General features: G+C 54.1%; 1 protein-coding gene across 1 annotated transcript; it reads left to right on the forward strand.

The window, feature by feature from the left end:
• The first annotated feature begins 1,345 nt into the window (after window positions 1-1,345).
• On the forward strand, window positions 1,346-8,818 carry PRDM13 (PR/SET domain 13). The gene is made up of 4 exons (XM_057410852.1): window positions 1,346-1,923; window positions 3,608-3,739; window positions 3,838-3,958; window positions 7,334-8,818. Exons 1-4 carry the CDS (start codon window positions 1,783-1,785, stop codon window positions 8,785-8,787), a joined length of 1,848 nt encoding a protein of 615 aa, XP_057266835.1. The 5' UTR covers window positions 1,346-1,782; the 3' UTR covers window positions 8,788-8,818.
• The last annotated feature ends 4,379 nt before the right edge of the window (window positions 8,819-13,197 follow it).

Below are 13,197 nucleotides of genomic sequence, written 5' to 3' on the forward strand. Positions count from 1 at the left end.
GGTGCCACGCGTAACGGCGGCAAGCGGATCCAGGGTAAAGCCCACAGTAAGGATCACGTCGGAAGTGATGTGCCAAGTTTCATCTTGCAGAAAGCGGGATTACTTCAGAAGAGTCACTCGGTTACCTGGCACCTATCGGCAGATGCGCCTCTAAGCGTAGCTTCTGGGGGGTTCTTTTGAAATGTATTAGGTCTGACTATTAGAAAAACGCCGGGGGGCGGGAGGGGGGTGGGGTGGGGGTGCTGGGGAGTAGGGGAATCCGTATCTGCAATTGCTTCTGAAAGCGAAAGCATTGGATAAAATCTGCATGTGAAACTTCTCCGCAAGAGAAAGGTTCAACAATCTTCTTTTTGGAGAGTTACGAGGTACGGAGAGGAGAAAACATTCTAGCGGGGACTAGACCTGGCTAGAAAAGCGAAAATGGATCACTGAATTTGTTACTGTACACTTTGGTCTGACAGGCACAGCTGGGATGTTGCATGTGCCTGAGAAAAAAGTCGCACACCTTTCCTCTTCAGCTCCTGGAAAAATCTTGGGTCATTTCCCCAGCTTGAGTTACAAGATGACGTAATTCTAGCACCTCGTTGTATCTTAATTAAAATATTTATGCGAAGAGGAGGGACAGAGACACACTCTGTTCGAACGGCGTCCTTCTGGCTTTATTTACAACCGCTTTTTGCAGGTTCCTCCTCTGAAAGCAGCCTCGATGCAAGCCATTTTGATTGTGGGAGAGGAACCTGTGGATGTATTAAACCAGGATTGCAGCCACAGGCTGCTTGCTAGACATCTGTGTTGTCTGCTGGTCGTGCCCCTTCATTTCCCCTTGCCTGTATGTCTCTATTTGCTCTTGTCCCTTTTTCTTCATCGCAGGAACTACAACCACAGCTTCCCAGCGCTCACAGGTGCAGCGGGTTGTGTTTTACAGGGGCTACGACGGCTCATATTTTGAAGCTATTCATTCTCCTTAAGGATCAAAGCTCTACTGAACAGATTACTGGCCTGCAACCAACCCACTGAAATGGTAATATGGTCGTTCTTTTTAAAAAAGAGAAAGTGTAGGTATTTTCTGGTGTTTTCCCATCAAGTACCTGCCCAATTTCTGTATGGCACACGCCGGGAATCAATAGAAGTTAACAAGTCCTCAAAACATTCCCCATCTCTTTGTTTAATCTCCTTTACAATAAAGCCAAGGGAAGAGAATTAAAAATCTTTGAAGTATATTAAACCTCAAAAGGCTCAGCCAAGTAGACTTAAAATAGTCACTTATTTTCCAAAACTGGTTTGTCGAGGAACAATAAAAGGAAATAAAATTTATGGAGAAATTATACAGTGGATTTGTCACTTAAAATATCGTAACTGTCTCGGGGACAATACCCCATGCTGAGGATTAATGGTCCCTCCAGACCTTTGATTCACCAGCGCCTTTTCTTTGCCCTTGACAAATTGGATTTTTAGGAATGGGAAGGTCGCCTGGCCCATTGTCTGCCAGCCATTCACTCCGCCTGATTATGCAGGAGGGTTAGGGAAAGGCTCCATGTGACCCTCTCGGATGGGACTCCGCAGCTGCTCAAGGAGCCAAACTCTCTCACCAAACTCCGCGCCCCGGAGCATCCCCCTGCCAAGGGGTACCCCTCCTGCTCCCGTTGAAAAGCCGGCGCCCACAACACCGCCGCGTCACTCCGCGGGCGGGGATACGCCGCGGCTCGTCCTCCCCGCCTGCCCCTGTCACTCCGGCCCCCTTAAGTACTTGGGGTTCCCGAGCGCTGGCACCCGGAGGCAGCGATGCAAAGCAGCAGGGCCCCGGCCGGCAGCGTCAGCGCCGAGAGCTGCATCCCTGCGGGGCTGCGGCTGGGCCCTGTGCCGGGCTCCTTCAAACTGGGCAAGTACCTGTCAGACCGCAGGGAGCCAGGACCCAAAAAAAAGGTATTTTCCGACGGTCTCTGCTGCACCGCTGGACCTTGCTTTTCCTTCGTCCGGGGGAAGACGGCTTAGGAGAAAAGGCTGCCATTCTAGCTCCCCCCTCCCCGTCTTCGATCTTCCCTTCTTAGAGCAAGCCAGGAAAGGGAAGGGAAGCATGTCCAGAGCGTCCCGAGATGTCTCCTTGTGGCTTTGCCAGGAGAACCCGCCCATACCCTCTCCCCCCCCACGCCAGCGCCGGGGGTCAGCTAGCCCGGCTTGCCTCCGCGACGAGGCCAGCGGACCAAGCGGCTCTCCCGGCGGAGCGGACGCTCTCCCGCCTTGAATACAGACGTGCTGAAAACGTCGTCTCAGCCCCGTGCTGGTGCCCGGTGCTGGAGGGTGCTGATGTCTCCTCTCTGCCCCCGTCCCGCTGGGCTTCGTTCATTCGGGCATTGCCCCTTCCCGGCAGGGCTGGCTTCGTAACCCCGAGCCCCGGTGAGAAGGGGACATGCGGCTTTCTCAGTCCCCGGGTTTTGTTCGAGGGAGGAGCAGATGCACCGATGGTGCCTCTGGTGCAGCTGGCTCGGGTTTGTGCCCCGCGTCCCTCCATCTCTCTCCCCAGCCGAGAGCCCTTTGACTGGGGCCGCAGGGGAGAGGGGGGCAGCGGACCGGGGATCATCCAGGGCAGGGGGTGTGGGTGGTTGGGGGCCGGGGCAGCCCGCAGCGGCTCGGCCTTCTCGGAAAGCCTCAAACCCACAAACCACCCGCACAGCCGGAGCGGGAGGGGGTGATTGCCTCCCGGCTGTCGGCACCGGGGTCAGTGCGTGTCCGAGCAGGGACGATGCTCGGACGAGGCGGTGAAGGGTGCTCGCCCCGTCCATCGGGCTCCTCAGGGTACTGCGGGTGGTAGCCCTTCCTCGACCCCCCGGGCAGCCGCGGCTCACGCGTTCCGCTCGGATTTTTAATGGCCTTTAATTGTTTTTAAACGCTCTGCCAGCCCACTCAAATTTATTTCTCATCTGGCTCCCTTGGTTTCTCGCTTTAGACCGCTTTGTTCCGGTGACTTTTATTGCACGGTCATTCAGGGAACGGGCACTTCATTTTCTCTTTGTATGGGCAAACAGATTATGAAGTATGGGGCTACAGAGACTTTGTAGCTAGGCAGAATCCTTCTCCCCTTTCCCCCTCCACATCTCCTGACAAGTCGTGTGTGTCGCGATTGTGTTGCACCGACTCAAAGACTGCACAAACCCATAAAAAAATAACATCTTACCTGGTCATTTAATACAGCATTAAGCTAATTGTAGCAGCTGCGACTGAACGAGGTGCATTTGGACTAGTGGGATCTGAGGGTAAAATCCCATTTCCCCTCGCAGTGCTGGGGACGGGGATCTTCTATCCCGACTCCTGCAGAGCAGACCCCCCCCCCCCCCCCCACTCCCTCCTAGGCTGGCCGCAGCTCTCCCAATGCACCTGCGAGCCGGAAAAGTTCCTGCCCAAAGGAGGCTGAGGATGTAAGGCCGACAAAACGAGATGCTCTGGTCTCTGCTTCCGAGCTCCGATGCCCAGGCACCTGCCTGGTGTAGGACAGCAGGCTCGCAGGGCATGGCAGAGCGGGCAGGCAAGGAGGCAGGGGAACGGGTAAGCTGTTTGCTTGTTTTCTCTTTAGTCTCGCGTGGAAGTGACAGCGGTGCCGCCTGTCTTCCAGGTGCGGATGGTGAGAGGGGAATTAGTGGATGAAGCCGGGAGCTCAGCTCTGGAGTGGATAGGGTTAATCCGAGCTGCCCGAAACTCCCAAGAGCAGACACTGGAGGCTGTTGCGGATCTGCCAGGAGGACAGGTACATCACTCGCGGCTCCGGGCCGGCCTGGTACTGCTCTCCATTACCTGCCTCCCCTCTCAAGCCTCCTGAAGAAGTTTCCTTTTCCCCCTTTCCAGATTTTCTACCGGGCGCTGCGAGATGTCCAGCCGGGAGAGGAGCTCACCGTTTGGTACTCCAACCCACTGGCGCAGTGGTTTGACATCCCTGTCACGGCCACCCCAACGCACGACGAGAAAGGTACAGATGCAACCATTCGTTTCCGAGCAATCAAATTAAATTAATCAAACCAGATCCTCTTAATTATCACCTTTGGCGGGAACTCAAACTGCGGTAGGCAACAGTGGGTCCTTCAAATTGCTCCCTTAGAAAACATTAATGCCAGCACAGCTGCAGTGACTTTTAACCTGCCATCCTTTAAACTAAGACTCCATCTGCTTATGTTTAAAGGGTGATCTATTAACTCAGTAGCGTATGGAAAGGCCCCCGTGCCTCGAGTCATTCCGACTTCGGTACAATTTAATGATCTTTTGATAGGCAAATGGGATTTCTGTGAAACAAGGCTAGTGTTACGGTGCGAGACAGCAACTTGGCCTCACAGTCTTTAAAAATACCTCTTGCATCTCCCATGTTCCTCGGTCAGAGCTTCAGAGCCTATTTTCAGGTTATCTTGTGGGTAGGTTCATATAGTCAAACCCAAACGGGCATTGGACGGTCCCAGTAAATTAGGGTGTATGAGGTAAAAAATTAAGTCGGCGTCAAATCAGGTTCAGATAGGGAAATCCGAAGATACCGGGAAGAGGAAGACACCGGGCTGTGAGCTGAGACTTAGCTGGAATCACACTGGTGTTCACAAAAATTACAAGGTGGCAGCGCATTCAGAGAGAGAAAAGAAGACGAAACTAAAAGGTGGCCGGCACACCCTCCTGTCCATACCGGGGCGTCCGGCCGCTCCCCCGGGCGGCGGCGGCTCTGCGACCTGCGGGAGGGCAGTAGGCCACACCGGGCCACGGCTGCTCAGCTGGCGACGAGAGACCCCCTTGCTCCTGCACGACACAGAAGATGTTTCAGCCGGCGGAGTCCCCGAGAGGTGAGCAAGGGCTCGATCCGGGGGATGTTGAGACCTCCCCAGCCCTCGAGGCCTGCTGCTCCGAAGGGAAATCGGGATCCGACCCGGAGGGATGAATGCAGAAACACCGGGCTCTGACTGCTCACCTCCTGCCCAACTCGTGCGATGTGCAAGAGCACAAATCCCTCCTTACACTAAAACTTCACCCGGAAAAGAAACTCATCGTCACGTCTCTGTCCCACCCTTCCACGGAGAGCAGTGAGGCCGTGGGTCTGCGGAGAGTCACCCCTTCGAAAAAAACTGCTCTGGCGAAGTTTTGGCTGCAGGAAGGAGGACACGGGGCTGGGTTTTGCCCCCTCTCCCCGCCCAGCAGCCCCTGCCGGCGGATGCAGCTCGAGGAAACGGCAAGGAATCTCGGGCCTGCGAGATGCAGCAGGCGTGTGGCATCTTCCCCGCCCCGTCGAACCAAGGCTTAACTGCAGACTGACCCTGCGGATCTGCCGTGTTCCCGGCCCACCATTTCCAGGCTAATTAGAACGGGCTGAGAATAAGCGCATCAAATGCTGAAGTGCTCTTCTTTTAAGGACAGTATGCTGGAAAAAAACCTCAAAGTCCCACCAAAAACCGCCAACCAAACAACGGCCAACCTCCCCCCCCCCCAAAAAAAAAAGAAAAAGCCAACAAAGCTCAACAAACAAACAAACACCACCACCACCCCCCCAAATCCAAAACCAACAAAACCCCAAAAACAACACAGCAGAAGAAAGTCAGAGGGGGGTTTGTTTGTTTCTTTGCTTTGGTTTTGTTTTTCTTTCTTTTTTTCAGAACAAACAAAATTTTGCAAATCTTCTTTTCCAAATCTTCATTTATTTGGGTTTACTGGGATGAGAAAGGGGTATTTTTCGTTTCTTTCTCCACCCCCCCCTCCCGCTCCCAAGCGATGGTTGCTGGACTAGAGCTGAGCCTGAAAAAGCCTCGGCCCTGGCTCGGTGGCGCACAGGAGGCCGCCGGTCCTATCAAACTCTTGCCGAGGACAGCCAGGACCGAACCGCTCCGCAAAAGCGAACGACGGCAGCGGTCGGTGGCCGCAAGCCGTTCTGTCCACAGCGATCCTCCGACCGGTTTGCTATGCACGGCTGTGGGATTGGGCCGCGGTTCTCCCTCCCGCGGCCGCTGCCGAGCAGATACGCTCCCTCCTCCCTCCAGCCCCCCTCGACGGGGCGAAAACCCGCGTCCAAGGACTTGGTAACGCCGCGCAGCTTGGGACATCCGATTCGCAGCAAGCAAAGGAGGGCTGAGCACGACAGCAAGCACACAGGAGACGGGACACTCTCAATAGCCCCGCATCCGTCCACGCGAGTTCCCGAGGACAGCGAAGACTTCGTGTTTCACCGGCTCAGCGGCCACCGGCTCAGCGGCCACCGGCTCGTCCCTGCCCCAAACGCTGAGTTAAAGCCCCTCGGTCTGGTTGAGGCCACCGTGCCCGCCTCGGTGACCTTCTGACCAGCCCCATTCAGCCGTTGCCCCGGCTGAAGCTGCCCCATTCCTGGTGGTTTGTGCCCCACCCCACCCTCATCGTACCCCAAGGGATCCCCCTAATTGTGAGGAGCTGGTCCCAGGCCCGAGCGGCCTCTCGCTCTTGTGCAGCACTTGGTCACATGGTGAGGATCGGCGGGAGACGGGGTGAGGATGGGCAGCAGTTCGTGAGGGCCTCGGCAGCTCCCGAAACGTCTAAGTAGTATGTTGTTGTGACGAGGAGAGACGGGGCAGGAGAAGGAGTAATACTATGTAGACATAACACGAGAGAGAAGGAAGGAGAAGGGAGAAGGAAAGAGAAAGAGAGAAGAGAAAGGGAAAAGGAAAGGGGAAGAGAGAAAGATAGGATAGGAAAGGAAAGTAAGGGAAAGGAAAGGAGAAAAAAAAAAGAGAAAGAAAGTGAGAGAGGGAGAAAGAAAAGGGAGGCAAAAGGAAAAGACATGAGGATACCCGGGCAGGCAGGTTGCCCGCAGAAGCAGCGTTTCACCGTCGGGGCTCGGAGATGCTCCTTCTCAGGAGGACAACCCTGGCAAGGCAGAGCCAGGAGAAGGAAAGAGAAGCCTGTTCCTCTGCGTGCCGGGGAGTCACCAGGGCTGCTGCCACCGAGGTCTGTTGCGCTTTAGAGAAACCGAAGTGTTTAGGGGATGGGGCACAAAGGGCATTGTCCTCTGAAAGGGAACGATTACATATGGCCCATACATATCGGATATTGTCTCGCCGCGTAATGAGGGGCTCACGATCATTAGATTGGCCTTTGTTCGGTTCAGCCGACTCCCTGACATACGCTACCTCCTTTGCAAACGCCAACAGATGGCCCCCCCCGACAGACTACTCGCGGCAGCAGCTGCTCCCCTCTGCCTCACGGCGATCGTCCGCGGGAGCGCAGCTCTAACCGCGCAGAGCCTGCACCGCGCCGCGACAAGGCGGGGGAGCGGGGATGCGCGGCTAGGCGCTGAGATGCGTGGGGTTGCGCGGGGGCCGCTGATGGGCCCTTCTGCTTGCCTCCGCAGGTGAAGAGCGGTACATCTGCTGGTACTGCTGGAGGACCTTCAAGTACCCAAACAGCCTCAAGGCACACGTCCACTTCCACTGCTCGCTGAGCCACGGCCGCCCCTTCCTCCACCACGACCACGGCCGGCCCGCTGCCTTCGGCCTCCAGCCCAAGGAGCCGCCTGCCGCCGCGCTGCGCGCCCACCCGCCGCCGGGCTGCGGCCCGCGGGAGCCCGTCAAGCGCGAGGCCGCCGTCGCTTCCCCGCCGCTCGCCAAGCCTGGGCTGCCCAAGCGTGCGGCGGGCAAGGAGGAGCAGGAGCGGGCTCTGGACATGAGCGTAGGGGCCGCCCGCGGGCCGGGGCCGCTGCTGGGGCCGGCGGGCGGCAACGGGCTGGCTCTGTGCCCCGGGGCGCGCTCGGCCTTCCGCCCCGCCGGGCCGCTGCGGGAGGAGGCGCGGGGCGCCGCCGCCCTCGGCTTCTCCAAGCTGCTGGGAGGGCTGAAGGCGGGACGCGCAGCCTCCGAGGCGCCGCCCAAGTGCGGGGCGCTGCCGGGCGAGGCCGCCCCTCCGGCGGCAGCGGCCGGTCTGGCGTGCGGGGGGGGGCTCCGCGCCTTCCCGCTGCTCTCACCGCTGGAGGAGGCCTCGGCCTTCCGGCAGGTGGAGCGGGGACTGCCAGGAACCGCCCTGCCGCCCGCCCGCTACCCACCGCTGCCCGGCGGCGCGCTGGAGCGCTTCGCGCTGCCGCCCTTCGAGGGACTGAAGGCGTACGCGGGAGAGTGCGGGCTGCCCGTGATGCCGCTCACCGTCTACAACGGAGAGCTGCTCTACGGCGCCGCGCCCTACTACCCGCTGAAACTGCACCTGGGCGGCCTCCTCAAATACCCCGAGTCGGTGTCGTACTTCGGGGGGCCGGCGGCAGGGCTGCACGCCGCCGAGCTGGGTTCGCTGGCCAGCATCGACCGGGAGATCGCCATGCACACGCAGCAGCTCTCCGAGTTGGCGGCTGAGAAGGGCCGTGGGCGGCTGGAGGCCCTGCCAGCGGCAGCTGCGGCCGGCGGGAAGCCCAAGACCGGGCACCTGTGCCTCTACTGCGGGAAGCTGTACTCCCGCAAGTACGGGCTGAAGATCCACATGCGGACTCACACTGGCTACAAGCCGCTCAAGTGCAAGGTCTGCCTGCGGCCCTTCGGGGACCCCAGCAACCTCAACAAGCATATCCGTCTGCACGCCGAAGGCAACACGCCTTACCGCTGCGAGTACTGCGGCAAGGTGCTGGTGCGGCGCCGCGATCTGGAGCGGCACGTCAAGTCCCGGCACCCGGGACAGAGCCTTGGCAAGGCGGCCGAGGACAAGAGTGACTCTGGCTACGCGGCCCCCGAACAGGAACAAAAGACTGACAACGAGAGCGACGTGGACGTCTGCTTCACCGACGACCAGAGCGACCCAGAGAGCGGCAGCAGGAGCCACGAGCAGTGACGCGGGATGCGACCGGGGCAGAGTGGGCCGGTCCGGAGAGGGAGCTCTCCCCTCCCGCTGACTCGGAGCTGGGGCGGTTCCAAGGGAGGCCGTGTCGCGGGGGAGCGCGGGCTGGCTGGCACCCGCTGGCGGCTGGGCGGCCGGCAGTTGGGCCGGGAAAGTAAGGGGGGCGAAACCTTGGCGGGCCTGGGATCCCACCAAACAGACAGCGCACCCCCATAGGCGCCCGTATTTTAGCGGCCATATATTTTTATTGTACCTTTGTGTGGAGGAAATTGTGCCTTCTGGAAGCGATTTTTTATTATGTGCTCTCCCGCCACTTGTTCCTGCGATCCAAGCCGTAGGACGCAGCATAAGACCCGGGTCACGGGCACCTCTGGCGTCTGTACACCTTATCTGACACCTCAGATGTGCTTTCTCGGGTCCTATTAAAGCAATACCAGCAGCTTTCTTGAAATAAATAAATAAGTAATAATAAAAAAAAGCAACAAAAAGCCACACTTGCAGCGCTGAAGAGGTTAGCATATAACAGGTGCACCATTTGATCAAGTTGCAATTATTTATAACAGATGATATTTGAGTAACAAATGTAAATTACATATTGAAAAGCATGAATCTAAAAGCACGCACTATATCATTTTAAGGGAAATACACTCTCTGTTCGGTAGAATACAAATGTGGTGTATGTTTGTTTTCTAATGAATGATGTACAGTGGATACAGTATTTTGGTCTTGGTTCCGGTTTGTCATGCTATTTTGTTTTATTTTATTTTATTTTTTTTCTCTAAATAAAGTTACTGACAAACTACTGTTTGGTTGGTCACTGAAGCGCTGCAGGCAGGATCTTGTATTTCTCCATAACGCTTCTGATGATGAGGAGCTCGGCGCACATCCCGCTGGCTTCAGCTTCGAATCATGCTCTAAAGTATTCGTCCCATTGAATATTGCGTCTGAGTAGTTTCCTTCTGTCACTCAGCAAAACGAACAGGCAAAACCCAAACAAACCCCAATCTGTTCTTCCCCATGCCTACGATTTTTGGAAAACAATTTTCGGAAAACAATTTTCTTTTTTTTTCTGCACAGGGTCAGTGGAGAGATGTTAAAGGCTGAACATCATTACTCTGCTTTATCTATGTTCTGTCAAACGTGCCCCCTTTGCAAACCCTTTTCTTTAGAATCGTTGTTACTTTCATCTAAGGAAAAAATCTCCTTATAATGTTGGCATGGGAACCTGAAACTCGTTCAACTTATAAAAGACTTAGAAAATTATGTTTCCCTTGGAAAACACTCTCTAAGTCCCTCCCTCTTAGTCTCAGCCAGTGCTTTCGGTGGGAATTTGTGCTTGGGCAGGAGGAGGAGACGGGAGAGAGACCCACGTTTTGCTTTTGCATAGCTCCCAACTCTGAAGCAGATGGTACATCTCTTCGATTGATGCTGCGACCCACAGAAGGTTGAGAGTTTCCAGGATCGGGCCCTAATTCAGTCCAGGGTGTAGGGGACGCGATGTAAAATGCAAACAAATTGCTTCCAGCATCTGAATCACTCTCAGATGCAAAACTGAAAGAATATCAGATCCTCTTTTTGCTGACTTAAGGCTAAAAGTGCTTGGTAGTAATAGGAAATGTGAATTAAAATACCAGGCTTGTATTTCCTTTAAAGCTGTAGGCTTTAGGATACTATTATTATTTAAATTATTATTAATTATTAATATTTTAACTATTATTATTTTAATGATGATGATGTCCGGGCTAATGCACTAAATACCCGCTCACTCGATTCGTTTTTATCCCAGGACACAACTTGTGTTTCTGTCATGAAAGTGAATAGAAAAAGTGTCTCCCGTGGAAAATGGGGTATTGTTCGTCTGTCAGTTGAATCGAAAATCCCGTTGTCATGTGTAGCGGGACCCGGAATTTAACCTACCATGTCTTTATTTCCACATTTATCTGTTGCCTTCTCAAGGCGGGAACCTGGGGAGAGCTGCGTCATTTGGGCTACGAGGTCGGGGAAATCCTGGAATAATAAAGCTGTGATCTGGGAATTATTTACATGTCAGTGGAGGTTGTGTGTTTTAATAGAGGTGTCCCATGACATCGTAATACTTGGGCTACCTTTACAAACAAATGTACTCCTGGCAGTCAATTTGAATTAAAAGTGAATTATCAGTCTGTATGTCTACAAATGAATGCAGTCGTTGAAAGAAGCAAACCACAAACCGAAGCAAGTATTTAGCAACCCCGAGCAGCCAAAGTCGAGACCAAAAAAAAACCCCAACGAACAAACAAAAACCCCCAAATTCAAAACACGTTTTGTGTTTTTATTTTATTTTATTTGACTGCTATGTAGCTGATAAGCAGAAACAAAATACACTAGGAGAAACGGGGAGAAATTCTGCCACATTTAATTTTTCGGGCCCCATCCCTGCGACCTCCCCAGCGGGGACACGCGCCCCAGCACCGACCGGGTCCCACCGACTCCGTGCAGTGGGCAGAGGGCCAGCTCCGGTGATCCGCCCGGGATCCGCGCATCGGCCGCAGCTGCACAAGGCGGGAGAACAGTGTGAATCCTGAGCGTAGTCACCGCGCTCCAGTGCGGCTTCCGATCTGTCAGCTGCAGGATGCACTGCGCCAGCCCTCTCCTGAGGAGAGCTGGTTGTTACTATTTCCTCTATTGTCCCACTTAAGCCAGGGACGAGGCGACAACGTCCTCCCGAAACCTCCGGGATTTGGGCAGCGCCAGAAAGCCGGGAGCAGCGGGGCCGGAGCGAGAAGCATCCCGGTATAAGGCTAGGACCAGCAGCTGCAGCCCTCCGGAGGTCTCCGGCTGGCCCCTCGCCCTGGGCCTGACCGCGGGCCCTGGGGCGGCTGGTCCAGGGCTCCGAGAGCAGCGTCCCCAGCAAGGATACCAGCAGCCTGCTCGGACGCTGATTGGCTTAGCTCTCTCAGGTCCAGCGCCCCTATTGGCCAGCCCTGATATGTGGGCGGGGTCCTGGCGGGCCGGAGTGGGTCCGGAGCATCCATCCTGCCGCGGGCACGGCGGGTTCGCCTGTGAAGTCCTGTGCCAGTGGTGGTGGTTCCTGCGACCTGGGGCCTCCCTGGAGGCAAATGTGTGTCTGGAAGGACGTGAGAAACCTGCGGGCTGTAGGTTGAGTGTGCTGAGATGAAGGCAGAGCCAGCCTCAGCATAGCGTGCTCCAGAGTTCACGCTCGCAGCATCTCTAGGTCTAGCGTGTTGCTGTCTGTCTGTCATGAGGACTACCATTTGCAACTAGTTAGAAAACCCCAAACCCATCAACAAGTTTTAGTTTCTGAATTCGTAATTACTGGTAGGTGGAGTAATCTGAGTATGTCCTCTGCATTTCATAATATGAAGAAATAAATTAACCAATTTTACAGGAAAAAAGAGCATACTGTGTTTGTTGATCTATACAGAGTGGAAAGCATAGGTGAAAAGAATGATGGTGAGGCTGAAGAAAAATGATCTTTTAATATTGCTCATCGAGAGTTTGTTTGCTAAAAGGCTGTAGGGATTAAATGACAAGATTTCCCCGTTGATTAAATATCACTGTTTTATTTCCTATGAGTGAGTTCAAGTTTTCTGAGTAAAGTTGAACCGGCATTAAGGAGAAGCTGCGTTCTGTGAAGAACAGAACACTATTTGTTTGCTGGAAGTCAAGAGCAAAGAAGAATACATATACTGGGCTGGCTTTTGGACATTACTGGGAACTAGTCTAAACAATTTTGGAAACTGGTCTTCTAGTTTCCAAAAATTCCTGCTCAGCCTCAGGTATTTTTGTGAAAACAATTGATTTGAGAACCTTTTTTTTTTTTTTTTAAATTGAGGGACAGTTTTGATGATTTTTAACTTCCCGTGTATTAACCTGTTCATAGAAACAGCATCAGGAATTCTGGGTGCATTAGCAGGAGGTGCAAAGCACTGCCAAGATGCAGATAGTAAGAATCTGGGGATGATTTTGGTTTCCAACTGAATTTGGTTTCTGTATGAAACTCTGCATTGTATCTTAGTAGTTAATGCTGTAATTACTGTTGTGTTTGTAGTCCAAGAATATATGTACAAGGATCAATGGTACTATGAATGACAAAGCCATAGGGCAGGGTCTTACTCCTCTAAAGTTGCTGAATGGGTTTAAACACAAGACTTGAGTTTATAGCTGTAGCCAATCCATCAAATTACCTGATTTTGCAAAGGTGTTGAACACCTGCTCTTCCCAGTGAACCATGTGGGACTGATTTAGAATTAGTTAGGTTCTTTGAAATACTGGTGAGACAGATATAGGCTGCTGTAATGCAAACGAGTTTAGGTTTTGGACCCATTGCTAGTACAATACTCAGGGACGACTTGATCACTTCTGAGCAAGGCAATGGCTCTATACAGTTAAATATAGTTTAAT

Source organism: Pezoporus wallicus, unplaced genomic scaffold, assembly GCF_028554395.1.
Source record: "Pezoporus wallicus isolate ANWC-B61680 ecotype Strahan unplaced genomic scaffold, APGP_CSIRO_Pwel_v1 contig_747, whole genome shotgun sequence".
Lineage (NCBI taxonomy): Eukaryota > Metazoa > Chordata > Aves > Psittaciformes > Psittacidae > Pezoporus > Pezoporus wallicus.

Excerpts from the sequence above, each read along its gene's own strand:
- PRDM13 (XM_057410852.1), top strand. The coding sequence starts at position 1,783 with ATGCAAAGCAGCAGGGCCCCGGCCGGCAGCGTCAGCGCCGAGAGCTGC. Across the intron at positions 1,924-3,607 it reads AGCCAGGACCCAAAAAAAAG|GTGCGGATGGTGAGAGGGGA; the intron begins GTATTTTCCGAC and ends CCTGTCTTCCAG. Across the intron at positions 3,740-3,837 it reads CGGATCTGCCAGGAGGACAG|ATTTTCTACCGGGCGCTGCG; the intron begins GTACATCACTCG and ends CCCCCTTTCCAG.